The sequence below is a fragment of the Grampus griseus genome (genome assembly GCF_964374135.1).
Source record: "Grampus griseus genome assembly, chromosome: 14".
NCBI lineage: Eukaryota > Metazoa > Chordata > Mammalia > Artiodactyla > Delphinidae > Grampus > Grampus griseus.
In genome coordinates this window covers 6,890,330-6,918,327 of record NC_139008.1, presented here as the reverse complement: position 1 = coordinate 6,918,327, position 27,998 = coordinate 6,890,330, and the positions used below count along the sequence as shown (strand labels likewise).

The window sequence follows — 27,998 nt, the reverse complement described above, 5'->3', positions numbered from 1 at the left end:
AGGGCACTATGAGCGGGGGCGTCTACGGCGGAGGTGAGCGAGCCTCGGGCTTCGGGCTCTCCAGCCTGGCGCGGCCTCGCCCGAATCCCAGCGCCCCGAACCCGCGAGACCCAAGCTCTGGGCACCCTGGGGCCTGGCACCTCGGCGCTCGAGCAGGTCTAGCCCCTGGTTTGTGTCCTGCGCCACTCCCACCTTCGACCCCCGCCCCCGGACGTTCGCGCGCACCGGGCCCAACCTCTCTACCATTCAACCCACCACCGCCCGGCCCCCAGCCCAGCAAGGAGAGTGGCCTGAAAACGGCCACTGAGCAGAAAGGGACTTTGGGGTCTTGACCCCCACTCCCAGGACCCTAAACTGTTGGCCGAGCTCCCACCCGCACCGTCCGGCGTTCAAGGTGGCTCTGCCCTGACCTCCTTTCGGAACAATCCAAGAGGAGAGAGTTTGGGAGAGATCCCCTCACAAGTCTGTCTCCCCGCACAGATGAGGTGGGGGCGCTGGTCTTTGACATTGGCTCCTTCTCAGTCCGCGCTGGGTACGCTGGGGAGGACTGCCCCAAGGTGAGCCTTCCAGCCCCCTCCCCAAAACCTAGGGCTCCCCTCCAGGCTTCCCAGTGATCCAGCGCTCTCGGAGCCCAGAGAGAAGCTTTGCTGAGTGGGAATGAGGGAGTAAACCCAGGGGTGGGCTGAGGGCCCTGCCATGGGCCTGGAACCGGGCAAGAGATTGATTTCTCTCCGCCCATGCCCCCCTCCAGGCTGACTTTCCCACCACAGTGGGGCTGCTGGCCGCGGAGGAGGGGGGCGGGCTGGAGTTGGAGGGGGAGAAGGAGAAGAAAGGGAAGATCTTTCACATCGACACCAATGCCCTCCACGTGCCTCGGGATGGAGCAGAGGTCATGTCACCCCTCAAGAATGGCATGAGTACGGGGCCCCCACCCACTGCCTCCTGACACAGACTCAGAGCCCACACCCAACAACCTGGGGCACAGCACCCCACATCCACAGAGTCTTCCTTGCAGCGACCCAAGTCCCAGGGATGCCCTTACTTCTTCCCACAGCTGCCTGGTTCCTAACCAGGGGCCACCAGATTCCTGGGAAGGGGGGACTTCTGCTGGAGCTTGTCTTATTTCCCCTCCCCCGGATTTTCCTTCCCTCCTTCCTTTCCTTCCTGTCCCTGGACTCCTGCCTGCCCACCCTCATCTCTCCACTGGTCTCCTGGCCCCAGTCGAGGACTGGGAGTGCTTCCGTGCGATCCTGGATCACACCTACAGCAAACACGTCAAGTCTGAGCCAAATCTACACCCAGTGCTCATGTCCGAGGCCCCGGTAAGTGCCTCATCCAGCTGCTAGTCAAGCCCTGGGGCCCACCATTCACCTCTCTCCTCAAGCCATCACTCACTCCACTTCGCTTTTCAAACTTTCCTTCCAACTCCATCATCTTCAACCACTTTCCTTCCTCCCTGGTTTAGTCTCCATGCCTTCCTCTCTCCTCCAGCTCTATCCACTTGCCCTTCCCCCAGTCAACCTTATACACTGCCCCACCACCCCAAGTCCTTTTATGACCTTTTAACTTACATTCTTTGTCAATATTATATATACATGTAAAGAATCAATTTGTTTTATAAAGTATGTTAAGAAAAAAAATGCCATTCATAGCCTCCTCCTTCTATTGCCCCTTTTCCAGAGGCAATTGCTCTTCTCTCTTTTAGCTTTTTTTTTTTTTGCTATTACCTTTTAAAAAAATATTTATTTATTATTATTTCTTAATGAATTTATTTATTTTTGGCTGCGTTGGGTCTTTGTTGCTGCGTGCAGGCTTTCTCTAGTTGCAGTGAGTGAGGGCTACTCTCTGTTGCAGTGCGCAGGCTTCTTGCGGTGGCTTCTCTTGTTGCGGAGCGTAGGCTCTAGGTGCGTGGGCTCAGTAGTTGTGGCTCACGGGCTCTAGAGCGCAGGCTCAGTAGTTGCGGCACACGGATTTAGTTGCTCCACGGCATGTGGGATCTTCCCGGACCAGGGCTCGAACCTATGTCCCCTGCATTGGCAGATGGAGTCTTAACCACTGCGCCATCAGGGAAGCCCCTGTTTATTTATTTATTTATTTATTTGGCTGCGTTGGATCTTAGTTGCGGCATGCTGGATCTTTCATTGCGGCACGGGCTCTTCGCTGTGGCCCACAGGTTCTCTCTAGTTGTGGTGTGCGTATTTTCTCTCTCTCGTTGTGGCATGCAGGCTCCAGGGCGCATGGGCTCTCTAGTTGAGGCGTGTGGTCTTGTTTGCCCTGCAGCATGTGGGATCTTAGTTCCAAGACCAGGGATTAAACCCATGTGCCCTGCATTGTAAGGCAGATTCTTTACCACTGGACCACCAGGAAGTCCCGCCATTACCTTTTATATCTCTAAATATCACACTTAAATTGCTGATTGTGAATTTTTTAGCTTTAAACATTATCTGTGGATTTCCCACTATAGAAAATGAGCATTTGGCTCTCTTTCCTCCCCAGCCCACACCACACACATTTCTTATTTCTTACCTAAAGTACAGTTGTAGTTTAGGGTTTTGGGTTTTTTTAAGATCAATATTCAGTATTTACACTCTTATTATTATGTATGCTAATCAGGCCTGAACCAGGCAATGAACTGTGGTTTATTTTCCTTTCCTGTGCAACTTTTTGTTTTCTCTAGCACTGAAAATTGTCTTGGTTCTGTTTTCCTTAGTTTTTCTGTCTACTTAATAATGTGGCCCTAAATTATTCATCAGTTATCTATATCTTTTCTCAAGACATTAATTCTTTAAGGTGTTCTATCAATTTCATCTTCAAGAAATCTCCTCAGGAGCCCACTGACCTGCTCTACTTTGGACTAGTTACCTTCTACACAGAAGATGTAGCTATCATCCTGACATCTCCCTTCACCATCATCTTAAGGAAACACTTTGCCCCTCTCCTGTATTAGAAGTCCTGTTTCCTGTATCACATGACTCCTTTCCTTTATTTTCTTCCTTGTTTTTATGGGGCACATTTTCCACTAACTGCCTTAGAAAGGTCATAAGAAGTAACATTTTTGACACCTTGCATGTCTAACCTTGGATTGATAGTTTAGCTAGGTATAACACTCCAGGTTGGAAATCATTTTTCTTTGGAATCTTGAAGGCACTTCTCCAATGTCTTCTAGCATCTACTGTTACCATCAAGAAGGCCAAAAACATTTATTTCCTGATCCTTTGGTGTAACTTATTTTTCTTTCTTAGAGTTTATAAAATTTTCACTTTGTCCTCAGTGTTTTACAATTTCACAATATTATATGGGTTTATTTTTGTCCATGGCTCTGGACACCCAGTGTGTCACTTTATTTTGGAAACCTATGCCTTTCAACTCAGTGAAAAAAATTTAATTACTTATTTGATGATTTATTTCTTTCAATTTTCTCTATTCTCTCTTTTGAGAAATCCTATTATTTGGATTTTGTACCTCCTGAACTGGTCTCCTAATGTTCTCGTCTTTTCTGTTATGTTTTCCATCTCTTTATCTTTTTCCTCTTATTTCCAAGATATTCCCTCACTTTGTTTTTCACCTCTTCTATTGAGTTTTTTGGGGTTTTTTGGGTTTTTTTTTGTTTGTTTTTTTGCTGTACACGGGCCTCTCACTGTTGTGGCCTCTCCCGTTGTGGAGCACAGGCTCTGGACACACAGGCTCAGAGGCCATGGCTCATGCGCCTAGCCGCTCCGCGGCATGTGGGATCTTCCCGGACCGGGGCACAAACCCGCGTCCCCTGCATCGGCAGGCGGACTCTCAACCACTGCGCCACCAGGGAAGCCCCTATTGAGTTTTTAATTCATTCCTGCTCCTGTATTTTTATTTTCCGGGAGGTCTTTATTATTCCATGAATGTTACTCTTTAGAGCATCCTATTTTTATTTCATGGGTGCAATATTATTTGTTATCTCATAGGGATATTATTAGTTTTGTCTTTGGAAGTTTTCATCTCCTTGTATACTTATTGTTCTTCCAAGTTGCTTTTTTTCCCTGCCCTTTCTTGGGAGTCTTTATCTCATTTCCTAGGTTTTTCTCAAATTTCCACAAATCCTTGGTTGTCCACATATGTTTAGGAATGGGGGACTAAAAAGCTGATTGGGCAGGGGGACTTGCTGACTGCAGTCTTTGTTATAGGATGGTCTGACTGGGGTGTTGCATCTTTAGATCTTTGATGTAACTCACAGGGAAGACTTCCAACCTGAAGACAGGACTGCCCAACCCCTTTCTGGAAGCCAAGTGAGCAAATAGGGCTGATGTTATCAGCATTCAATATGCATGGCATCACTTAATTCCCCTCTTTTAAGTATAGTGTCCTCACTCCCAACAGTGACAAGTGTCCCACCAGTTCAGAGACCTTCAGTTTTACTCTCTCCAGAGAATAAATTTCCACTCTTCTGCTGAGGTTGGAGTGGGCAATAGCCTAGTGCCATGGAATTAGGATGAGAGTTTAGGGATCTGTTACTTGAATAGTTTTAAACAATCTTATTTTATTTCCCCTTTCCTTCCACTTCCAGAGCTACCTGAAACTACCAATTCCCAATCCCTGTGAGGATTCTGCCATTTAGCACAGGCTGTTGTTGGCTTTTTCCACTACCAGTTTAGGAGTCAGCATTCTTGAATCTGTTAAGTCAGTTACTGCTCACCTAACTGATTTCCAACCTTCAAAAATTTGTTGCTGTTTTCTCATTTCTTGTTCTTCTGAAGCTTTAAGGGTTTATGCCTCTCTGTCTCTCTCTCAGGTAAAATTCGGATGACATAAAATTAACCTTTTTTAAGTTAAAAATTCAGTGGCATTTAATACATTCACAATGTTCTGCAACCATCACCTCTATCTAGTTTCAAAACATTTTCATCGGCTTCCCTGGTGGCGCAGTGGTTGAGAGTCCGCCTGCCGATGCAGGGGACACGGGTTCGTGCCCCGGTCCGAGAAGATCCCACATGCCGTGGAGCGGCTGGGCACGTGAGCCATGGCCGCTGAGCCTGCGCGTTCGGAGCCTGTGCTCCGCAACGGGAGAGACCACAACAGTGAGAGGCCCCCGTACTGAAAAAAAAAAAAAAAAAAAAAAACACATTTTCATCACCCCCAAAGAAAACCCATTTTCATTTAGCAGTTTCTCTCCACTCCCCCTGCCCCCAGCCCTTGGCAACCATCAGTTGGTTTTCTGTCTCTATGGCTATATCTATTCTGGATCATTCATATAAATGGAATCATACAGTATGTGACGTTTTATGTCTGTATTAATGTTTTCGAGGTTCATTTATGTTGTAGCTGACTGAGTGATATTCCATTGTATGGATATACCACAATTTGTTTTACCGTTCATCTGCTGATGGACATTTGAGTTATTTCCACCTTGGCTGTTGTGAATAGAGCTGCTGTGGGCAGCTGTGTACAAGGATTTGTTTGAGCACCTGTTTGCAATTCCATTGGGTGTATAACTAGGAGTGAAATTGCTGGGGCATGTGATAATTCTATGTTAATTTTTTGAGGAACTGCCAATCATTTTCTACAGCTGAGCCATGTAACCTCCGCAACAGCAATGGACAAGGGTTCTGATGTCTCCACATCCTTTCCAACACTTGTTATTCTCTGTTTTTCGTTTTGTCTTGTTTTTAAATTATTATCACCACCCTAGTGGGTGTGAAGTGGAATCTCATTGTCCTTTTGATTTGCATTTCCCTAATGGCCAAAAATATTGAGTATCTTTTTTTTTTTTTTTTTGCGGTACGCAGGCCTCTCACTGTTGTGGCCTCTCCCGTTGTGGAGCACAGGCTCAGTGGCCATGGCTCACGGGCCTAGCCGCTCTGCGGCATGTGGAATCTTCCCGGACCGGGGCATGTGGAATCTTCCCGGACCGGGGCACGAACCCGTGTCCCCTGCATCAGCAGGCAGACTCTCAACCACTTTGCCACCAGGGAAGCCCTGAGCATCTTTTTACGTGCCTGTTGGCTTTTGTGAGTTTGGGGTTTTTTTGTTGTTGTTTTTTAAATTAATTCCCGCTCTATTATAGTTTTGCTGGGAACTTGGGAGGGAATAAAAGTAGATGTTTGTATTCAATCCAACATTTTTACCCAGAAATCTTCTTCCTCAGCTTTCTTGCCTCTGAGATGATTAGAGTGAAGAAGAGGGATGTACTGGCGGCTGGGGGTGGGGGTGCTGAAGTGCATATTGCACAACCAAGAGTCCTGGGCTACGAGTCAAGAGACTGTGACTCTAGACTCAGCTCTACCGAGAGCTTTCTGTGTGATCTGGGCCAGTTTCCCTCCCTGAGTTTTGTTTTCTTCAGTTGAGTTTGAATTGTGATCTTTAAAGCTCTTTATAGTTCTCACATTCTAAAGATCTCTGAGGGTCAGGGGACCTGCCCTCTGTCCTCAGCGCAAGATACGTGTTGGGGTGGCGGGTATGTACGTGGATCGGTGCCTTTCCCTTCCTGAATCTTCCCCTCTTGCACTTTCTCCTCAGTGGAACACACGGGCCAAGAGGGAGAAGCTGACGGAGCTGATGTTCGAGCAGTACAACATTCCTGCCTTCTTCTTGTGCAAGACAGCTGTGCTTACTGCGTATCCACTGGGTTAAGCTACTCTGCCGGAGTGGAGGGTCAGGGTGGGGTGTGTGGCGTTCTGAGCTGGAGGCTGGGCCTGATTCTATGGAGGGTAATATCCTGGATGGGCAGACAGCCCCCTGAGCCCCATTAGTGCAGAGGGCCCCTGGGGGCTAAGCGCCTTGGACCTTGGGGTGGCCAGCTCAGCGGCCCTTTCCCATTCCTTGGATCAGGCTGGGCATTGAGAGTAAGGACAAGTAGACAGCAGGGGCTGGGGCTGGAGGGAGGAGGGAAGGGTATATGACACTGAGGTGTTTGTTCCCTTCCCAAGCAACCAATCAGCATTTATTTTATTTAAGGATCTGCCTTGCATTGAACCCTATGCTAGGCGGTGGGGCGATATAGCCCCTAATTTCAGAGAGCCCATGGGACATAGAACTAAACCTAAAGAGAGGCTGGGAGCTCAAAAGGAAGGAATAGAGGGAGAGAGTGTGATTCGGACAAGAAAAAAGTGACAAGGGTCTCAGCTGCCTTTCTCTAGCAGATGGGTCGCAAACTAGAAGGAGAGATTTGCAGACTGGGAATGGGCTGGATCCAGGAAAGAAGAGAGTGACTAGGCCAGACTCGGGTCCCAGCCCCCTCTTGCTGCTGTCTCTTTGACCTACCCATCCCACACCAGCTTTGCAAATGGACGCTCCACAGGTCTGGTGCTGGACAGTGGGGCCACCCACACCACGGCCATTCCAGTGCACGATGGCTACGTCCTGCAGCAAGGTGGGGCCTCGGCAGGGGTCGGGGGTGCCTTGAGGGACCAGGTCCTGACACCCCCTCCTTTCCAGGCATTGTCAAGTCACCCCTGGCAGGGGACTTCATCTCCATGCAGTGCCGAGAGCTCTTCCAGGAAATGGCAATTGATATCATCCCGCCTTACATGATCGCAGCCAAGGTGGGGCCTCTGGGATGTCCTGGACACTGACCCGTCAGATATCAGGGTGGGGAGCAGCCAGGCCCCAGAAGGACCCTCAGCCCTCAATTTGCAATTGAGGCATCAGAGATCTGGACAGGCTGAGGGATATGGCCGAGGTCCCACAGCCAACTGCTAGCAGGATGTGTATGTGAGGGCCAGCGTGGTGGGTACTGGTGTCCAGTAGACCGAGGTTCAAGGTCTGCTTCTGCCACAGAAGAGCTGTGTGACCTAGAGCATGAGACTGAAGCTCCCAAGCCTCAGTTTCCTCCCCTGTAAAATGGAATAACAGCATGTAGGGCTGCCGCGAGTGTTAAATGAGACACTGCATGCAAGGGATCCCCACGTGGAACATGGATCCGTAAAAGGCTGTTTCCTTAAGGTCTGGCCGCCTACTGGATTCCCCAGGCCCTCAGTGTTCTCTGACCAAAGCCTTTCAGATCAGCTGTACCCGCTGCACACATGGCATCTGTGGGGATGGGCTCTCCCCGTTCTCTCTCCTCTAACAGGGAAGGGGGAGAAACACCTTTTCCGGGCAACAGAGCAGAGAACCCAGTGCCCATTAGCTGCAGAGCTGGCAGGTGTGGTCAGGGTAGGCTGGGCCAGTGTGGGATGGGGTAGGGTGCTCACAGGCTGTGTCCCCACAGGAGCCCGTACGGGAGGGCGCCCCCCCAAACTGGAAGAAGAAGGAGAAGTTACCCCAGGTTTCCAAGTCCTGGCATAACTACATGTGCAATGTGAGGCGCTGGAGAAATCCCCCCAAACCCCCGCGCCCCCCACCTCCTAGTCCCCTGCCATGAGCCGCGGGGAGGGACAGAGGCCCAGCAGGTGGAGTGGGGTGTGCCCTGAGATGGGAACCCAGCCCTCACCACCTCCCTGGGTTCTCAGGAGGTGATCCAGGACTTCCAGGCCTCCGTGCTGCAGGTCTCGGACTCTCCCTATGACGAGCAGTAAGTGCAGCTCATGGCTGGGGGGTGGGGGGTGGAAAGGGGGCAGGCCTGGAGCTCAGCGGGGACCGCTGGTCTTTTGGGAGCACCCCCAAGCAGAGTCTTGCTCCTTCCTGGGCAGGGTGGCTGCGCAGATGCCCACAGTGCACTACGAGATGCCCAATGGCTACAACACAGACTATGGTGCGGAGCGGCTCCGCATCCCTGAGGGCCTGTTTGATCCCTCCAATGTCAAGGTGGGGCTGGGTGGAGGGCCCTGGATCCCGGGGTGTGGGAGAAGCTGGGAAGGATCACAGAGGTCTGGGAGAGGGGACAGAGGGCCCGAAGCCCAGTCACCTTTCTCTGCAGGGCCTTTCGGGGAACACCATGCTAGGTGTGGGCCACGTGGTGACCACCAGCATCGGCATGTGCGACATTGACATTCGCCCGGTGAGGCCCAAGCCTGAGTCTTGGCAGAGGGGCCCAGGAGAAGCTGGGGGGGGAGGGGCTGTCCCGTGACTGCTCACTCCTCCTCCCTGCTCTCAGGGCCTGTACGGCAGTGTCATTGTCACTGGTGGGAACACGCTGCTCCAAGGCTTCACTGACAGGCTCAATCGAGAGCTTTCCCAGAAGACTCCACCGGTAGGAACCCACCCCTGGCCAGGGCCCTGGACTCCAGTCCTGGCTCAGCCCTTCAGGACCAAGTCCTTCCTCCTCCCCACACATCAAGCAAACGTTCTGGCCACCAGAGTGGCCCCTTCCTGCTGTGGCTTCCCAGTCTTCCCTACCCCCAGCCCTGTCCCTTCCCAGAAGCCAGGTGTCTGCTTCCCTCAGCCCCTCTTTCTCCCCAGAGCATGAGACTGAAGCTCATCGCCAGCAACAGCACCATGGAGCGCAAGTTCAGCCCCTGGATCGGGGGCTCCATCCTGGCCTCACTGGTGAGAGGGGAGGGGCCTGGCCTAGCGCTGAATGCGGGGAAGGGCAGATCCAGACAGCCCCCATCGCCTTGCCTGCCTCCTCATTCATTCATTCAACAAACATTTATGAAAGGGCAGTCACTGCTCCCAGAAAGGTGGATCCCACATCAGGACACAAATCAGGGAGCGGAGGACAGGAAGCCGGAGAGGTTGGCTGGGATGAGATTGTGGTGGCCCTGTGTGCCAGGGTGAGACCCTGAAGGTTTGGGGCAAGGTGATGTGATGGCCACAGGCACGTTTGGGAAGGTTATGTCAGACATGAGTCTTTGGGGATCAGGGTATGAGCCAGATGTGAGGGGACCTTGCCAGGAGGTTCTTCCTATTGTCCTGGAGTCATGGAATGGGTAGCAGTGGGGATGGGGTGCTGAGCAAGGGGCAAACAGAAGGAGGCTGGCAGGTTGGTTCTGGGGCGGTAGGTGGGGAGTTCAGTCTGGACCAGCTGCTGGGGTAGAGGCAAGACGCTGAGCGAGAGGTGAAGATGCAAACTGCATCTGGGGGTGCAGGTGTCAGCCACACAGAGTGGGACAGCAGGGCCATGACAGGACAAGGAGGATATCCACTAGAGTGTGTGCCCCCAAGGAGACAGAAACAATGGTCAGAGTGACAGGAGTCTGAACCCCTGAAATTAGCTCAGGGCTGAGAGTGTGTCAGTCACACAGTTGTTGAGGGCCTCCTGTGCACCTGAAGTGGACAGACAGCCCGACCTAGTTCCCGCCTCTGTGCGTGGGAACAGTCTGGAAGCCGAGACGATTAAACAGGAGGTCATCACAAAGTGTGGGGTGTTCCTTCAAAGGAAGACGTGATTTTGTTCAGGGGTCATGAAGGGCCTCTAAGGGGCACTCAAGCTGAGATGAAAGAGTGAGTAAGAACTTATGAGGCGAAGTGGGAGAGAGGGTGCTTGGCTCCTGGGGGGAGCTAGGCAAGGCCAAAGGCAGTGGGCAGATGCTGTGAGATCTGAGTTGAGTGAACTCACTTGGGCTGCAGAGCAGAGAGTGGATTGGAGAGGGCTGCTGTGGTCTCCACTGTGACCTGCGTTTGACGGCGGAGCAGATATCGGGGTGGAATTGAAAGCTTATCAGAGGTCTGACTGACAGAATGTGGACACTGTTTGGATATGCGAGGTAAGAGGGAACCGGCTCAAGGACGAGGCCCAGGATGCTAGATCCTGGCAGTGCTGTCCAAGAGGAATGTAATGTGAGCCACATAGGTCATTTAAAATATTTTAGTAGCCATAATTAAAAAGAGTCCAAAGAAACACGTGAAATTAAGTTTTAAGAATATATTGTATTTAATCCAATATATCCAAAGTATTATCATTTCAATATGCCATCAATATAAAAGTTAAGATGTTTTACATTCTTTTCCCTGGGTTTAGTCTTCAGTATCTGGTATATATTCGACATGTGGAGCATATCTCATTTCGGACTAGCCACACTTCAAGTGCTCAATAGCTCCATTTCAAATGTTCCATGTAGCGAATGGCCACTGGATTTGGACAGGGCAACTGTAGAAGGTGAGAATGACCAGAGAAGCAGGTTTGGGGCAGGTGTGGGCGAAGATAGTGAACACAGTTGTGGACATGTTGAGGGTGAGGTCCCAGGGGACACTGAGGAGGAGGTGTCCAAAGACAGCTGAGTACAGTAAGTCCCCTACTTACGAACCTTCGGGTTTCGAACTTTCAAAGATGCGAATGTTCGCATGTCCAATCACATAGTTAGTTCACGTGTCTGGCGTACATTGTCACATGCGTGCATCCTCCACAAGTGATTTGCTTTTGTGTACTTTACTGTACAGTACTGTATAGAGTACAGTAGTACAGTACTTGTAAAAAATAGAAGTGTTCATTTCATTGGCACTAGTGCAGAACTTCTTAGAATATGCAACCTTAGCATAAAATATTTCTTTAAAAATTATATTTCAAGCCCATAAAATAATTTCACTCTGAAGAATTTTGAATAGGAGTGTACATTAGATATTATAGATATTGGAATGATAGATAAAAATCAGATATCATCTTTTTAATCCAGTTACTCCACTGTGACCACATTTGTTAAAACTGCGTTCAGTATTATGTGTGGTCTTCATGATTTCTTTGGATCCCTAGTATCTATATTTATTTCAGCAGACATAATATACTTGTGGGAAAAGTATTATAAACCTATTAAAGTACGGTACTATATAGCCGATTGTGTTAGTTGGGTACCTAGCTAACTTTGTTAGACTTAGAAACAAATTGGACTTAAGAACATGCTCTCAGAAGGAAACTCGTTGGTATATAGGGGCCTTACTGTATTTGGGTCTGGAACTCAGCGCAGAGATCTGCACTGGAAACCAGAAATGGTGGGAAGGGTGGGGCCTTGGCACGTGAGCAGAAGGGAGGGGAATGACCTGGTCCAGGAAGGTGTGTTCTTCCTGGACACGCCAAGGGACAGAAGCAGGGACACACACACTAACTTTCAGGCAGAGGCAGGACAACCACAGAGAGGGTACAGTCTGAAATGCCAGGGCTGGAGACCCTCAAGGCGCTTGTTTCAGCGGGAGGGTGGAGGTGGGGCGCCAAAGTGACGACATCCTAATATCCTGATGTTAGGTGGTGTCGGAATGGTGGGGAGGGAGGAGGAAAGATTTTTCTTGGGATGGAGGGCGACTTGGCGTGTTTGGAAGGCCTGACGGAGTGATAGGGTATCTGGTGGAGAATGGATGTGGAGTGTTGGGGCGCCGGTTGGCTGGCCTGGGGCTGTAAGCTCCACCTCCCAGCTCGAGAACAGCCCTCGGCCCCGGGCAGACTGGTGCTCAATAAATACTTGTTGAATGAATGAATCGTGGATTGAACGATATGAAGCAGGTATTCGCCCTCTGAATACGAAGGAGGGGACAGGAAGATGGGGACAGGAAGATGGGGCAAGTTGGTGGCTGCGGGAGGGCTGTGAGCTTGAGAGGAGGAGGTTCCGAGGGGTCGAGCCTGCGCGGGAGGCGTGTGGGGAGGCGCTTCTCCCTCTCTCCAGAGCCTCCCCGACCGCCGATGTCTCCCCCCCGACCCAGGGCACTTTCCAGCAAATGTGGATCTCCAAGCAGGAATATGAGGAGGGCGGGAAGCAGTGTGTGGAGCGGAAGTGCCCCTGAGGGCGCCCGCTCCCCGTCCACAGGCCCGCCTGCAGCGGTGGGGGAGGGAACGCGAAAGCAAGGAGATGGTTTCCCCCACCTCTGCTCCGCCAGCGCACACCGAAGCCCCCAACGCTCCCAGCGCCCGCTTTTCTTCCCTTCCCCACTCGTCCTCTTAGATTGTGATGTTTCTGGGTTGAAAGGAGTAAAAATGTTTTAAGAAAAAAAAAAGTTGGCCTCTTTGGGGGTGGGCAGTGGGGGCAGGGGTCTGGAGAGAGGAGAAGGGAGGACCACACCTATACCCATTCGGAATCGCACGGTGGACGCCAGGGCAAGGTCTGCGGGCGGGGGCAGAGCCGTAGGAGCCACGGATGCCTCAGGTTTCAAAGGGGCCGCAATCCAGGGAGGATCACGCAGCGAGAACCCAGGAGAGTCGCTCAATTAGGCGCCCAGCGAGGAGCTGAGTTGCGGCGGGAAGTGGGAGCCGGAGAGAGGATGCGGCGGTAGGGGCGGGGCGGAGCCGAGGAGCCGGCCCAGGGGCGTGGCCTGGGCGTGGCCGGAGGTGGGGTCTCTGGTGGGCGGGGCCTCGGGCCTCCCGAGAGGCCGCACTTAAGCACCCCTGGACCCACAGCTCAGGTGAGACGGGACTGCGCTGTCTTTTCCGGGGCGCTAGGCGGTGACAAGAGTGGGGCAGGGAATGTGGCACCGGTACTCCCCAGAAGCTCAGAACTTCTCTCCCAACTTGGGTAGGAACTGAGGTCTCCCAGGAAGACCCCGACAGCGGGCCCTTGAGCCCTTCCATTCCAGAGCTCCTTGCCCCCTGCCTGAAACTGTAGGTGAAACTTAGTAGTTTGTGCCTGTGTTCTGAGGTCCCCAGACCCCAGAGAGATAGAAACCCGTGTGGTCCAAGTCCTCTGGTAACCAAAGAGGCACAGGTGCCCAGGGAGGACCATCACTTGTCCAATGTTACCCAGCTCTGCCCGTGCCTTGGCCAGGATTCTTTCCACTGATGCCTGGTGGGCCTTGACCCACAGATCGCTGACTCCAGGCAGGATCCCCGTCCTGGAGCACTCACCGGCCCTGCCTGACCATGTGCTCCCACCCATGCACCTCCCTCCCCAGCAGCTAGCAGGAGCCTGGACCCCCCTTGCAGCCTGATTCCAACGGGACAGGCACCCACATGGCCAGGCCAAACCCCAGGTCACACCACTGTGGCCCCTTCAGCTAAGGATCCCACTGGGAGGGCAGCTAATGTGTTACAGGGCTTGGGTATTGGGGAGCCCGCAAGGCAGATGAGGAAGGGGCAGAGGTGTTCATGGTGGGGAGCTTAGGAAGGGGTCCCCGAGGACATTGGGAAGGGAGGAAGCAGGAGGGTGGAAGAGGCATCCATATCTCCGCCTTCCCCAGCCGTCAGCCCTCCTCCCCCAGCCTTGACGGGAACTAGAGGCCAAAGTCTGCCCCAAGGCCAAAAAATTGATTGTTTTGCAAGAAGAGGGCAGGAGTGGGACTGCAGAGGGATTGGCAGGGGAGGGCACAGCCCCTCATCCTCTAGCCTGGGCTGGGGGCCGTGTCTGGAAGGCTGAACTGAAGCCCGGACTGTGCCCCCACCCTGGGACGGGGGAGGCAGAGAAGGGCCTGGGCTCAGGCTGCCTGCCAGGGCTGATAAGGGGCCTCTTGGGGCTCCCACAAACGGTTTATCACTGGGGGTGGGGGACAGACTGCAGGGCTCAGGAGGGGCACGAGCATGGAGCGGCTTTGGGGTCTACTCCAGAGAGCGGTAAGATAGCGTGGGGCTGGGGGACCCTTAGGCCTTCTCTCCAGGTCCTCAGTCCCCTCCCAAACCCCAAGGCGGGCCCCTCCCCTTCCCTACCTCCTACTCTCCCCCCGAGCCTGCTTCTTGGGGCCCTCTCCCCTGCCTTGTGCCCATGGCACCCCGAAGTCACTGACCCTGTTATCGCCAGATTCCTCCCCATCCTCCAGGCCTCTTTCCCCGATTTCATGTCCACCACGCCCCTACAGCAAAGGTTGTCCCCAGGACCCTCTCAGACCATCTACAAGCGTGTGGAGGGCACCCAGCAGGGGCCCCTGGAGGAGGAAGAGGAAGACAGGGAGGAGGGGACCGAGCCACCGGCCCACTTCTTCCCCATGGAGCTGAGGGGCCCCGAGCCCCTGGGCTCTCGACCAGCTCGGCAAAACCCCAGACTCTGGGCAGCAGCAGGACGAAGAGCCACCCCCTACCTGGTCCTGACAGCCCTACTGATCTTCACTGGGGGTGAGAGTCATCCCCACCCCCAGTGGAGGGGCTGGGCTGGGGGAAATATCTGGGGTCCAGAGAGGGGCACAAGGAGACTCTCCATCTTGCCACCCACCAGCCTTCCTCCTGGGCTACGTGGTCTTCCGGGGGTCCTGCCAGGCATGTGGGGATGACGTGATGGTGGTCAGCGAGGACATGAACCATGAGCTGAGCCCGGACTCCCACCAGGGCACATTGTACTGGAGCGACCTCCAGGCCATGTTTCTGCGGCACCTGGGGGAGGGGCGTCTGGAAGATACCATCAGGTGAGGATCAGCCAGTCCCATTCCAGGCCCTCAAAAACCATCATCTGCTCAGACTCAGCCTCCCTTCCTCTTCACCCGGGACCCTGAGTCCTTCCAACTGCCGCCCTGGCCTCCCTGTTCAGTGGTCCTGGGAAGGATAGAAGGCGTTTGGAGCTGAGGGGAGGGAGGGCAGCAGATGACATATTTGGAAGCTGAGGGAGCTGCCTGAATGAGCACAGAGGGCTCCAGCATCCACATATGAAGTGGGACAGACCCAGAAAAGTCTTGAATGCCACGTTGAGGCGCTTGGATTTTGACCTGTGGCAGTGGGGAGCTCTGGGGGGCTCTGAGAAGGGGGGACTTAGGGAATCAGAAAAAGAAGCAAATGTGTGTGTGGGCAAAGACCATCCCCCAATCTGTGGGGTCTGCCAGCCCAGCGTGAGCAGGCTAGCATTTCTTTTGTCCTGCTGAGGTCACCTTTTCCTACTGGGATGGAGCTGCTCGGGTAGGTCCAGAGAAGAGGTCAGGAATCATTTCTTCAGTGGGTTTTCCTGGGTTTCCTAAGTAGAAAATTATATAATCTATATTTAGTGAGAGACGCATAGTTTCTTTTCCAATGCATATATCTTTTATATCTTTTTCATTTATTATTGCATTGGAGAGGACATGAATTTAGGTAATGAGATAGTAAATATCCTTGCCTAGTTCCTAACTTTCATAGGAATGTTTTTCTAATACTTTGTCATTGTCGCTTTTTTTTTTTGGGAACCCGGGCCCTCGGCAGTGACCGCCAGGGAATTCCCCCAGTTAGGTTTTTAAAAGCAAATTAAGGAAGTTTCCTTCTATTCCTAACTTACTGAGACTTTTTCTTTTTTTTTAATGATCAGGAAAGGAGGAACAAGAATCAATTTTTTTCAAATATTTTTCCAGAATGTATTGATATGATCACGATTTTTCTTCTTTAAAGTTTATGTAGTCATTTGTATTAATAGATTTCCTTGTCTTCATGAGATCAACATAAACTTGATCGAAGTGTATTATTATTTGTTGATACACTGCTGGATCCATTTTGCTTGAATCTGTGGCATCAACAACGTGCATGTTTTTTTGTTTTGGTTTGGTTTTTAAATTAATTAATTTATTTTTGGCTGCATCGGGTCTTCATTGCTGCGCGTGGGCTTTCTCTAGTTGCAGAGAGCGGAGGCTACTCTTCGTTGTGGTGTGCGGGCTTCTCATTGCAGTGGCTTCTCTTGTTGTGGAGCACGGGCTCTAGGCACATGGGCTTCAGTAGTTGTGGCGTGTGGGCTCAGTAGCTGTGGCACATGGGCTCAGTTGCTCTGCAGCATGTGGAATCCTCCTGGACCAGGGCTTGAACCCGTGTCCCCTGCATTGGCAGGTGGATTCCCAATCACCGCGCCACCAGGGAAGTCCCTACATGTATGGTGGTTTTTGTTGTTTTTTTTTCTGTTGAGCAACACTTAGTAGTCTGGGTACAGCCTGAGCAAGTAGATGGTTTGACAGATCTACGGGGGTGGGGGGTGGCACTGTGGATGCCATCAAAGGGCAGGGAGGCAAGACGGGAGCAGTGAGAGGGAGTGGGCAATGAGGTGATGTATGACTCTAGGTTGGTTGGGGAAGGAAGGGAAACCAGGGAGGAGCTGATAGACATGGAGAAATTGGACAGTGTGGAGTGCTCCAAGGAGTTGCAGAACAGGTATAGTGAGACTAAGGGAGTGAGTTCCAACCTGAAAAGCTCCGGTCAGGGAGTGAGATTCTGGAACTTTTAAGATTTATATGATAAACTGTGTCCTATTTATCTTGCAGTCTCCAGCACCTACCACCATGCCTAGCGCTTAGTAGGTGTTCAGTAAATTGGATCAGTATTCCAGAGATGGAGTTCTGGGGACAAGATCCAGGATGTGGCCAGGGAAGTGGCTGGCCAGATGCCAAAGTCTTCACTGAAAGTGGCTAAGTGACCAATTGGCTAAAAGATAACAGCAGCGAGGAAGGACAGAGGGTGGGACTGCTGGATGGCAGGGACTTTGACGGAAGAGAGTTTCGTGGTCAGAAACGTGAACAGTGGAGCCAGAAGCACACCTCCTCTCTGGGCCTGGGTGGTATGAGAGCCTGAGCTGCTTTTTTCACATGTCCCGAAGGAGACCTGGCCTCCCAAGGGACAGCCAGGTTTCTGCCAAGGCAAAAGGTAGAAGGGGTATTCGGTGCTGATGCTGAGAAGGGAAGTTTGTTTGCCATGGAAAGAGCACAGGTGGAGCTGGTTGAGAGAGAGGCCATGCAGGGGCCGTGCTGGCACAGGCAAATGGAAGATCAGGGAGCGTTCCAGTGACAGCAGGCTGGCTAGTTAGGTGGTGACTATGGAAGAAGACAGGGTGAGGTCTCCAACCAGACAAGTGACCCCAGATTCCACCGGCAACCTTGGTGCAAGGTGTCTCCATTAGGCCCAGCTGGAGGATGAGAGAGATGCAGGGCCCCTCACCTCTGCCCAGATAGCCCTTTGGAAGAAAAGTGTTTTCATGCCTGGGGCAAAGCACAGGCTAGTTTGTGTATGTGTGGAGGGGACAGTAGGTAGACTGGTGAGTTTGGCCTGACCTGTGAAAAACCTAAAGGGTGGTGGACAGGACCCCTGGCTATCAGAAGCTGAGGTTTCAGCAGAAGGAGGCCCTGGAGACCCTCCAGCGCAACCCTGGTAGTGATGGCAGGAGAGCCTTAAGAGCCCCTCACTGCCCGGGGCTGGGGCCACCCCACACCTCTGGCATCCTTCCCCTGCTCCCGCCCTCTCCTCCAGGTCCCCAGAAGTCCCTGCCCCTCTCTCCTCCTGCACCCCAATCCCCCCTCTCCCTGCGCAGGCAAACCAGCCTTCGGGAAAGGGTAGCCGGCTCGGCCGGGATGGCAGCCCTGGTTCAGGACCTCCGCGCGGTGCTCTTGAGCCAGAAGCTGGACCACGTGTGGATGGACACGCACTACGTGGGGCTGCAGTTCCCGGACCCGTGAGTGCATGGGGTGGGGTTGGGGGGCGAGGAGGGGTGGGCGGCGTGTGGGTGGGTCGCTCACCACCCCCGCTCCTCAGGGCTCACCCCAACGCCCTGCACTGGGTGGATGCCGCCGGGAAGCATGGGGAGCAGCTGCCACTGGAGGACCCGGACGTTTACTGCCCCTACAGCGCCACGGGCAACGCCACGGTGAGCGCCTCCTGCCCGGTCCCCAGGATGGGGCAGCGTGCACTTTCCCTGGCGGCGGAGCAGGGGCGCGCCTCACTGCCCTCCCCATCCTCCTCCCCAGGGAGAGCTGGTGTACGCCCACTACGGGCGGCCGGAGGACCTGCAGGACCTGCGGGCCCGGGGCGTGGAGCCGAAGGGGCGCCTTCTGCTGGTGCGCTTGGGGGTGATCAACTTTGCCCAGAAGGTGAGGGACCCTGGATGCGGGTTGGGGCGGAGCGGGGAGGGTGCCGGCTGGGAAGTCCGGGGATCGGATGGCGGCAAATAGGAAGCGTCTAGGAGGCGGTCACAGAGAGAAAAGGAAGAACCGAATGGGTCGTAAGAAACCGTTGGCAGGGAACAAAATCAGGAGGTTGGGGTGGGGAACAGAAACAGGAGGGGATGTGGGGTACAGTGAGGTCTGGGGGCTGCCGAGGCACTGCGGGAGGGCAGAAGGCGAGGTCCAGGGGGTGCCACAGCCTCTCTGTGGATCCACGGCTGATCAGAGGCCGTGCCATTCCACTTTCACTTGCTCCTTCAGCCTTTATAAATCCGTTTTCTCTGGGAGAAGGGGTCCTTTAGCCACCTCCCTTCCCCAGGTGGCCAGTGCCCAGGACTTTGGGGCCCAAGGAGTGCTCATATACCCGGACCCGGCAGACTTCTCCCAGGGCCCACACAAGCTTAGCCTGTCCAGCCACCGGGCTGTGTATGGACATGTGAGTCTCGGGGAGCCAGTAGTGCCTTCCTGTGGTCCCAGGGCTGCACAGCCTGCCTAGGATGAGGCTGGCGCCCTATTCTGGGGAGCCCGGCTCACAGTTTCAGTGTGGGCAACCCTCTCCCCACAGGTGCACCTGGGAACAGGAGATCCCTACACACCTGGCTTCCCTTCCTTCAATCAAACCCAGTTCCCTCCGGTCCAGTCCTCGGGCCTCCCCAGCATCCCAGCCCAGCCCATCAGCGCGGACACTGCCTCCCTCCTACTGAGGTGGGGGCCATGTGGGGACCAGGAGGGGAGGAGGCAGGGAGAGGTAGGCTGCAGCTAGCCCGTAAGGTGCCTTTGGGTGAACCAGAACAAGGTGGCTCTTCTGGGTGGGCACGGCCTCTTGCCATTTGGTGAGTGGAGCTCCAGCTGGATATCACACCCACCTCTGCTGGGCACTCTTGAGCAGGACACAACCTGCACAACTGTCCAAGGCAGCCCTGGCTGCACTGGCCCCTCAGGCAGAGTACAGATGCAGAGAGCTGGAGCCAGAGGGTGTGAGGGAGAGAAAGAGTGAAGTGGGGGCTTTGGGCTCTTCTATAGCCTGGGACTCTCTGCCACTTCTAACCCTTTCTGCTCTACCCCTCCCCAGGAAGCTTGAAGGCCCTGTGGCCCCCCAGGAATGGCAGGGGCACCTCCCAGTCTCCCCTTATCGCCTGGGCCCTGGGCCAGGCCTGCACCTAGGGGTCAACAACCACAGGGCCTCCACCCCCATCAGCAACATCTTTGGCTGCATCGAGGGCCGCTCAGAGCCAGGTGTGCCTGCTTATCCAGTGTCACCCACACCCTGCAGCAGGGGAGCTGGGGTTAGCAGGGAGGGAGGCTGGCAAGTTGGGGATGGGCTGGAACTGAGGGGGTGGCAGTGAGGAGACCTCACGGTTGAAGCTGTCCCAAGACAGAATGGGCAGTTCTGCACAGTAGTGAGTTCCCTAGCACCAGAGGTGAGCAAGCGTAAGTTGGGTGATGTTACAGCATGAAAGGGAGGTCAGACTAGATAGATGAACCTTTCAAGCATAACTTGTTGTGGATAACAGTGGGGAATCAAATTGGGTTCTTGAGCCAAAGAGTGTGGTACCTAGAAGCACTGAAGGAAGAGGCACAGGGAGGCCTGTGATGAGGCTCAGATGAGGATGCTGGTGGTGGGAGTGTGAGTGGGAAGGGTTAGACTTTAAACCTGTCAGGACTTTGTGAACAGAGGGGCACCCCGATCAGGCAGGTAATGGAGCCCAGAATGACCCCAGGCAACGTGATGAAGGAGCAGCCCACCCAGGAAGGGCCAAGGGGAGGAGAGGAACTCTCTTTAGGGGCAGCAGGGACTGCAGGGCTGGGGCTGCAGAGATGTGAGGGTCCTGCAGAAATGGACCCTCCCAGGGTCAAGGGAGAAGCCTCTGGGTTCTGCCCATGTAAGAGGTGGGCCCCAACATCCCCTCCCCCAGATCACTATGTTGTCATTGGGGCCCAGAGGGATGCATGGGGCCCAGGAGCAGCCAGGTCCGCCGTGGGGACCGCCATACTGCTGGAGCTGGTGCGGACCTTTTCCTCCATGGTGAGCAATGGTAAGGTCAGGGTCTGGGCCTGGGCCGGGCAGCTGGGGCTGTGGTCTGAGCTAGGACAGGGCAGAGAGGCAGTTACAAGCACAGGCTGGAGGGTGGCCACTGAGACCTGGGCTCCAAACCTGGCTCCTCCGTGTCCTGGCTGTGTGGCCCTGGGCAAGTCACTTCATCTCCATTTCCTCTTTTTTTTTTTTTTTGCGGTACGCGGGCCTCTCACTGTTGTGGCCTCTCCCGTTGCGGAGCACAGGCTCCGGACACGCAGGCTCAGCGGCCATGGCTCATGGGCCCAGCCGCTCCGCGGCATGTGGGATCTTCCCGGACCGGGGCACGAACCCGTGTCCCCTGCATCGGCAGGTGGACTCTCAACCACTGCACCACCAGGGAAGCCCCATTTCCTCATTTAAACATGAAAGTACTAATAGTCCATGTCTGAGTGAAGATTAAGCAGGAGATTCCCTATGTAAGCAATCCCCGTCACTGACACAGCTGAGTCAGGGCAGACCCGGGTGAGATGGGCTGGGATGGTGGCTTGATGGGAGGGAAGGAGAGATCCCAGGGGACCAGGACAGAGGAAGACAAAGAGGTGGGTCTTTGCCTGGCCCCCAGCCAAGCTCATCCTCCCTCCTTCCCCCCCCCCCACCAGGCTTCCGGCCCCGCAGAAGTCTTCTCTTCATCAGCTGGGATGGTGGTGACTTTGGGAGTGTGGGCTCCATGGAGTGGCTGGAGGTAACCTGGGGTCCTGGGCAGGTAGTCAGGCAGTGGGGAGAGGCAGGGGGATTTCATACTCCACACCCCGCACCCACAGGGCTACCTCAGCGTGCTGCACCTCAAAGCCGTAGTCTATGTGAGCCTGGACAACGCAGTGCTGGGTGAGCAGGGGCAGTGCCACCACCTGGGCCCCCTCTGGTGCACCCTGCCCTCCGGGCCAAGCCTTGAGCCCGGCATCCCTCTCCGCAGGGGATGACAAGTTCCACGCCAAGACCAGCCCCCTTCTGATCAGCCTCATCGAGAACATCCTAAAGCAGGTAAGAGCCTGGCCAGCAGTGGGGGATGAAGGGAAGCTGGTGGCCGCCAGAGCCTGACTGGTGCCCCCCACCCTGCCCCCAGGTGGACTCTCCTAACCGCAGTGGGCAGACCCTCTTCGAGCAGGTGGTGTTCAACAATCACAGCTGGGAAGCTGAGGTGTAAGTTGGGCAGGGAAGGGAGGGAAGAGAGCTGGGGGGGATATGTGGGGGGACCCTGAACCCACACAGCGCTCCAACCTGCCCATCCCCAGGATCCGGCCGCTGCCCATGGACAGCAGTGCCTATTCCTTCACGGCCTTTGCGGGGGTCCCTGCCGTTGAGTTCTCCTTCATGGAGGTGAGACTTCCGGGCCCTGCCCCAGAACAGCAGCCCCTGGGCCTGTTCGCACTGTGCCCGCGCGCCAGCCTCCGCCCTGTCCCGGCAGGATGGCCCGATGTACCCGTTCCTGCACACGAAGGACGACACCTATGAGAACCTGCACAGGGTACTGCGGGGCCGCCTGCCTGCCGTGGCCCAGGCTGTGGCCCAGCTCGCCGGGCAGCTCCTCATCCGGCTCAGCCACGATCACCTCCTGCCCCTCGACTTCGGCCGCTATGGGGATGTGGTCCTCAGGCACATCGGCAGCCTCAATGAGTTCTCTGGGGACCTCAAGGTCCAAGACGCCAACCCTGCTCCCGGCTTCTGGCGGTGGGGGGTGCTATATCCCATTAAAGTGCTGCCCGGGCCAGGGGATCTGGCCCCTCTCCCCTTGGTCTAGGGCCCCTCTGGCAACCTGGCCCCTTTACTCCTGCCCCAGTCACTAAGCCCCTAGGACCCAGCTAGCACCCGCCCAACAGCACAGGTCTTCTCTCTCCCTTCATTCTGCCCCCAGCATTCTGTCCCCCTATACCTCCCCACTCCTGCCAGGCCCGGGGTCCCAGCTCCGTCCCCCAGCACCTGGACCTCCACCCTAGGCCAGGGTCATGGCCCCTGCCGCTGGCTCCAGCCCGCGCCTTCGCCCTCAGGCCCGCGGGCTGACCCTCCAGTGGGTGTACTCGGCGCGGGGGGACTACATCCGGGCGGCCGAGAAGCTGCGGAAGGAGATCTACAGCTCGGAGGAGAGCGACGAGAGACTGACGCGCATGTACAACGTGCGCATTATGCGGGTGAGGCCCCGCCCAGCCCGGCCGCGGCCGGCGGCGCCGCCCCGCCCTCTTCCGGCGGCGTGGGGCCCCTCCTTTCGGCCCTGCGCCAGTGAGCTGTTCTACCCTCGTTCCGCTTTCATTTGTACCTGTCCTCGGGGCGTTACCAGTCCTGGACTCACAGTGCTTTGCTCACAGACCCGTCAAGCTGGAGCGACCACAGAGGCGGGCCCGCAAAGTGATGAGACAGGGAGGGTCAGCCCCTTAGCCACAGTCGCCCGGCCACCGAATGGCAGAACTGGGACAACCGCGCCCCCTCCGGTTACCCACCGCCTCCTCTCCCTTCTGGAGAGAAGAAGCATGTCCACGGTGGTCCATGGTCTAAGAGGCACAGGATTATGGCTTGGGAGATGCAAATGGTGTAAACAATTCAGAGCGTAGAGAGCTCTCTTACTTCTGGTGAGATGGATGGAACCCAGAAAGGCTGCCTGGAGGAAGTGTCATGTGAAAGTTATACAAGATTATTATTCCCTCCTGCAGCCTGCACCCCAGCTCCAGTTCCAACCCATCCTCTTCCTTCCATTTCCTTACCCCAAGAACTCAACCCTGCGGCCCTTTGATCTCTGGAAATGGGTGGGTAGGGACTGTAGGCGAGGGGAAAAGTCTATAGGGCAAAATGATAAGCAGGGCCATCCTCAGTGAGTGTGGGGTGAACCGGGACCCCGCAGTGTACACATGCGCGGTTTGGGAAGGTCTTGTTCTTTCTCCCCCCTCCTTTTTCCTGTTGTGTCCCTGCCTGCTTCCCTTGGCATCACTCATACCGTCTTTCTGTTCGCAAGCCCACCCATCTTGCTCTTTGGTCCTGGCTCCTTTCTCCTGGAATGGGCGATTCATGCTCATTCACAGATCTTGCTTTAACCCCTGCTGTGCCAGACTCTAGAGACAAAAAAAGACACCCCCTCACCCTATCCCTCAAGTTGCAATGTGCCCACCAAGGGATAAAGGGCCTCTGTGTGTAAGGGACACGATTCAGACTCAGGGCTGGAGAGTAAAAGATGCAGGGCTTCAGAACCTCAAACAGGGCTGGGCCAGACCCAGGGAACTTTGTGGTTCTAACCCAGGGGTTGGTAAACTAGCCAGCAGGCCAAATCTGGCTTGCCACCTGTTTTTGTAAATGAAGTTTTATTTTAACACAGCCATGCTCGTTGATTTTTCTATTGTGTGTGGCTGCCTGTGTGCTACAGCAGCAAAGTTGAGTAGTTGCAACAGAAACAGTGTGGCCTGCAAAGCCTACAATAGTTACGATCTGGCTTTTTCCAAAAAATGTTTGCTGACCCCTGCTTTAGACTATAATGTGGGTCTTGAGGAACAGACAGAACTTGGGTTGGTGCAAAAAGAGCATATTTCAGGATGGAGACACCAAGAATAAGGGCATGGCAGTGCACTAGGCCTGGCTTTCCTTGGGAGTAGTGTGTAGACCAGCAGAGCCAGAACAGAAGCCCTGTGGAGGAGTGGAGAGGAGTGGGTTAGGGATCAACTATGGGGAGACTTGAATGCCAGTATAAGAAGTTTGGGTTCTGGGACTTCCCTGGTGGTCCAGTGGTTAAGACTCCTCGCTTCCACTGCAGGGGGTACGGGTTCGATCCCTGGTCAGGGAACTAAGATCCCCGCATGCCACATGGCAAGACAAAAAAAAAAAAAAAAAAAAAAAGGATGTCTGGGTTTTGAGGGTCTGGGCATCAAGGAAAGTTGGAAGGTTTTCGAGCAGGCCAGTGATGTGGGCAAAGTGGAATTTTAGGAAATACCTGGCCAGAGTGTAAATGGCTTGAAAAGGGAATGAAGTTAGTGATAGCTGAGCTCTGGGTGGGTGAGGGGATTGAGCTGGTGTGCGACATTTGGAAGGAAAAATGGACGGACTGGGTGTTGAGGGAAGAGGAGGAGAATAATAATAGCAGCTACCATTTATGGAGGGCTATCACGTGCTAAGGCTTTACTTCACTTCCTCCCGTAGGACTCCTCCAAATCCTGTGAGTTTGCTATTATTGTACACAGTAACTGAGGCTCAGAGAGGCTAAGTGACTTATTCAAAATCACACAGTAAGTGGTGAAGCTGAAATTAAGGACCAGGCAGTCTGATCCCAAAGAGAAACTGGAAACCAAAGTCTGACCCTGTGTCCACCCAACTCTTATTCACCTTTGAGGTTGAGAGCCTGGCACCTGGGGTACGCCATGGTGCTCATGAGGGAAGGTGGGTGCGAAGGTCAGGTTTTGGAAGAAGTTGGTGTCTACATGTGTGTGAGGCTGTGGCTGGGTACCCCCTACCCCAGTGGGGAGGTCCAGCAGACTGGGGGATAGGATTCCAGGCGATGATTTGTGGAGTAGACTTGGCAGTTGTCCCCATGAGGTCCCAGTTGAAGCCAGGGGCATGGATGAGCTCTCTGAGTGAAAGGTGGAGGACTTAAGAAGACATGAGTGTGTGAGACCACCCCTAGAGATTCTGATTCTGCTGGAGTGGCACCCACGCAATGGTAATTTTAAAATCTTCCTCAAGTGATTCTAATGTGCAGCCAGGGTTGAAAACCATTGGATTGTAGGTAATGAGAAGAGAAGAAAGTAGAGGTCGAACCCTGGGCCTGCCCACAGATGGGAACAGAAGGAACCGGAGAGGCTGGCAGAGAGGTGGGAGAACTGGGCTGGGAGCGCGGCCATCTCAGGAAAAACCAACAGCATCTGAGTCAAGAGGGTGAGGACCCAGAGTCAGGCACTTCATCAGGGCTGGCCTGTCCCCTTGTCGTTTGACTCTGGGTCGTGGGCATTCACGCAGGTGGGCAGGAATGACTGGGGTATGGGGAGGTGAGGAACAGCAGGACGATAGACGGTTCTTTGAGGCTTTGGGCAGGGAAGTGAATGGGTGAGGAAGAAAGATGCAGGCTTGGAAGCTCAAGGGGTAGAAAGAAAGGGATCCAACCCAAAACACAGTGGGAGGACGCATCCTACCTGACTACTGATGACGTTACAGAACGACCATTCCTGATTGGGTGGCCGAAGGGAGGTGGGACTTAAAGAGGCTGCTCAACAATATTTATTAAGCGCGCGTGAGATCCCAAGGTTGGTCTGGAACTGGTGTTCGGGCTCCAACCACATCCCCTTCTCGGCGCAGGTGGAGTTCTACTTCCTGTCCCAGTACGTGTCGGCGGCCGACTCACCGTTCCGCCACATCTTCCTGGGTCGCGGAGACCACACGCTGGGTGCCCTGGTGGACCACGTGCGGCTGCTGCGCTCGAGTGGCCCTGGGGCCCTTGGGGAGGAGGCCCAGGTGGCGCGGGGCCTGGGCTTCCAGGAGAGCCGCTTCCGGCGCCAGCTGGCCCTGCTCACCTGGACGCTGCAGGGGGCAGCCAACGCGCTGAGCGGGGACGTCTGGAACATCGATAACAACTTCTGAGGCCCGTGGTATGGTGGGGTCACGGCACATGCCCCTGACCCCTGCCGAGAGCGCCTGCTCTCCCTTCGAGTGATTTCTGGGTGACCGAGATGCCTGTGCACCACCTCCCATTGCTGACTCATTTTTAGCCCTTACCGTACCTCCAAGGGCCCCAGCAATGACGCCAGCGCAGACCCCCACACACCCCAGGCCCTGCAACGTAGGAGTAGGTGAGCAGTGCCTTCCATAATGGGATGGTCATACTGTCAGCTAATCAGGGAGCAGCATCTGCTCTCTCAATCACAGCCCCTTCCTCTTCAGGAGCAGGGTCCCCCCTCTACAGCTAGAGACCACTCTGGAAGGTTTCCTGGGACCTGGCCAGCCTTCTTGGTAGGAAAGATCTGCTGCGACCATAACTTTATGGCCAACCCATGTCGTGCAGTGGGAGGGGCTGGGGTTTGAACCTCAATAAACCACCTGTGGCATCTGTTGTTTACGGGCACTTTTATGCGTCTTCCTCACCCTCACCTCACCCAATCATCCCTTCCTTGAGAGCTAGGGAAGGGTTGGGCAGAAGAGGCCAGAGAGAATGCAAGTGGGAATGCTGTCTCCATGGGTTAAAGAGCTGTTCCCGTTACCTAAGGAACTAAGGAAACTGCCCGAGGAAATAAGGAGGGCCCTTCTCCAAAGACCACCATGGGTGGGGGGCTGGCTCTGTACCTTCTCCTGGGACCAGGGACGGCTACATAATTTGCAAGGCCTGGTACAAAATGAAAATGTGGGGCCTTTTGTTCAAAAAGCAAGATTTCCCTGGTGGTCCGGTGCTTAAGACTTCACACTCCCAGTGCAGGGGGTGTGGGTTCAATCCCTGGTCATGGAACTAAGATCCCGCATGTTATAAGGCACAGCCAAAAAAAAAAAATTTGTTTTTAAAAAGCAAGAACAAAGCTTTTTTCTTTCTTCCACAGTCTCTCAACCTGTCATGGTGGTTTTTAAGTTGTTATTTAATGTCCAGATCCCTGAGACAAGGAAATACTCTGGGGCAGATCCCCTTAGGCACGCAGGGTTCTGCCCCATGACTTGCTACAGATAGCACATGTGCCCAACCCTGACCCAGACCCAGACCTGGACCCTCCATGTGCCTGCGCCCAGGTCCCTACTGGGGAAGGAAGGTGGCAGCTGTGGTTGGGTGGGGGCAGGGAGCCAACAGGTGAGAACCCATCCAGGGGAGGCAGGACCCCCAGCACATGCTCCACTGTCTCATTGGGCTGCACTTCCAAAACACAAATTCAGAGGTGAAATCATTAAGAATTTCAAGATAGAGACCGCAGGGCACTAACCCCTAAGCACAGGGCCCCATTTGGAGCACAGAGCCCTGTGAGACTGCACTGATTACACAGCCATTATATTAGCCCAGCCTGGGACCTCTCTCCCCTCTTGGGTCCCCTTTGGCCAATTGTCGTCCACTGAGGTGGAAGCTGCAGGAGAGCAGGGAATTACAGGTGCTGCTGCCACCACCTTACCTTTAATCATGGTCTCAGGAGGCTATGGCCCTCGTTCTTCCCGGCAGCTGCATAAATCCTAGGGTCCGCCTCTCAGGCTCCTGGTCCTCTCTTGCTCCCAGTATGGCGTGAGAGGTCCTAGCCTGCTCCTCAGATGCTGGGAAGTGAAGACTTCTTAGTTTACGGCTTGGGATGCTCCTGGGTTCCAAGATGAAACTGCCTCCTCCTTACCTCCCTGAGTCGGACTTGGTGGGTTCTCAGGAGCCTGGACTAGGGGTCAGAAGCCTCCTCGACACCTTACTTCCCTGACATACTGTCCAGAACAAATT

The 27,998-nt window shown here is 54.4% G+C and overlaps 2 protein-coding genes across 5 annotated transcripts; both read left to right on the top strand.

Annotated features, from left to right (window-relative positions):
- Window positions 1–8: 8 nt before the first annotated feature.
- Window positions 9–12,600, top strand: ACTL6B (actin like 6B; the record flags this gene model as incomplete). The annotated part of the gene is made up of 14 exons (XM_082671413.1): window positions 9–33; window positions 481–557; window positions 752–917; window positions 1,222–1,322; window positions 6,490–6,587; window positions 7,248–7,342; window positions 7,408–7,514; window positions 8,180–8,269; window positions 8,421–8,482; window positions 8,601–8,715; window positions 8,828–8,908; window positions 9,005–9,100; window positions 9,310–9,396; window positions 12,478–12,600. 14 exons carry the CDS (start codon window positions 9–11, stop codon window positions 12,556–12,558), a joined length of 1,281 nt encoding a protein of 426 aa, XP_082527539.1. The 3' UTR covers window positions 12,559–12,600.
- A 539-nt stretch (window positions 12,601–13,139) lies between these two features.
- TFR2 (transferrin receptor 2) lies at window positions 13,140–26,656 on the top strand. 4 transcript variants are annotated; one of them, XM_082671253.1, is made up of 20 exons: window positions 13,140–13,173; window positions 14,255–14,314; window positions 14,557–14,809; window positions 14,910–15,096; window positions 17,940–18,080; window positions 18,161–18,272; window positions 18,373–18,495; window positions 18,887–19,003; window positions 19,133–19,272; window positions 19,640–19,803; window positions 20,484–20,603; window positions 21,244–21,326; window positions 21,406–21,469; window positions 21,558–21,625; window positions 21,708–21,784; window positions 21,877–21,961; window positions 22,050–22,277; window positions 22,630–22,770; window positions 25,341–25,489; window positions 25,907–26,656. In XM_082671253.1, exons 2-20 carry the CDS (start codon window positions 14,282–14,284, stop codon window positions 26,151–26,153), a joined length of 2,532 nt encoding a protein of 843 aa, XP_082527379.1. In that variant the 5' UTR covers window positions 13,140–13,173; window positions 14,255–14,281; the 3' UTR covers window positions 26,154–26,656. The 4 variants fall into 4 exon arrangements, with proteins under 4 accessions (XP_082527379.1, XP_082527380.1, XP_082527378.1 ...); XM_082671254.1 differs by lacking the exon at window positions 13,140–13,173 and having other exon boundaries at window positions 14,039–14,314; window positions 20,510–20,593; XM_082671252.1 differs by lacking the exon at window positions 13,140–13,173 and having other exon boundaries at window positions 14,039–14,314.
- Window positions 26,657–27,998: the final 1,342 nt, after the last annotated feature.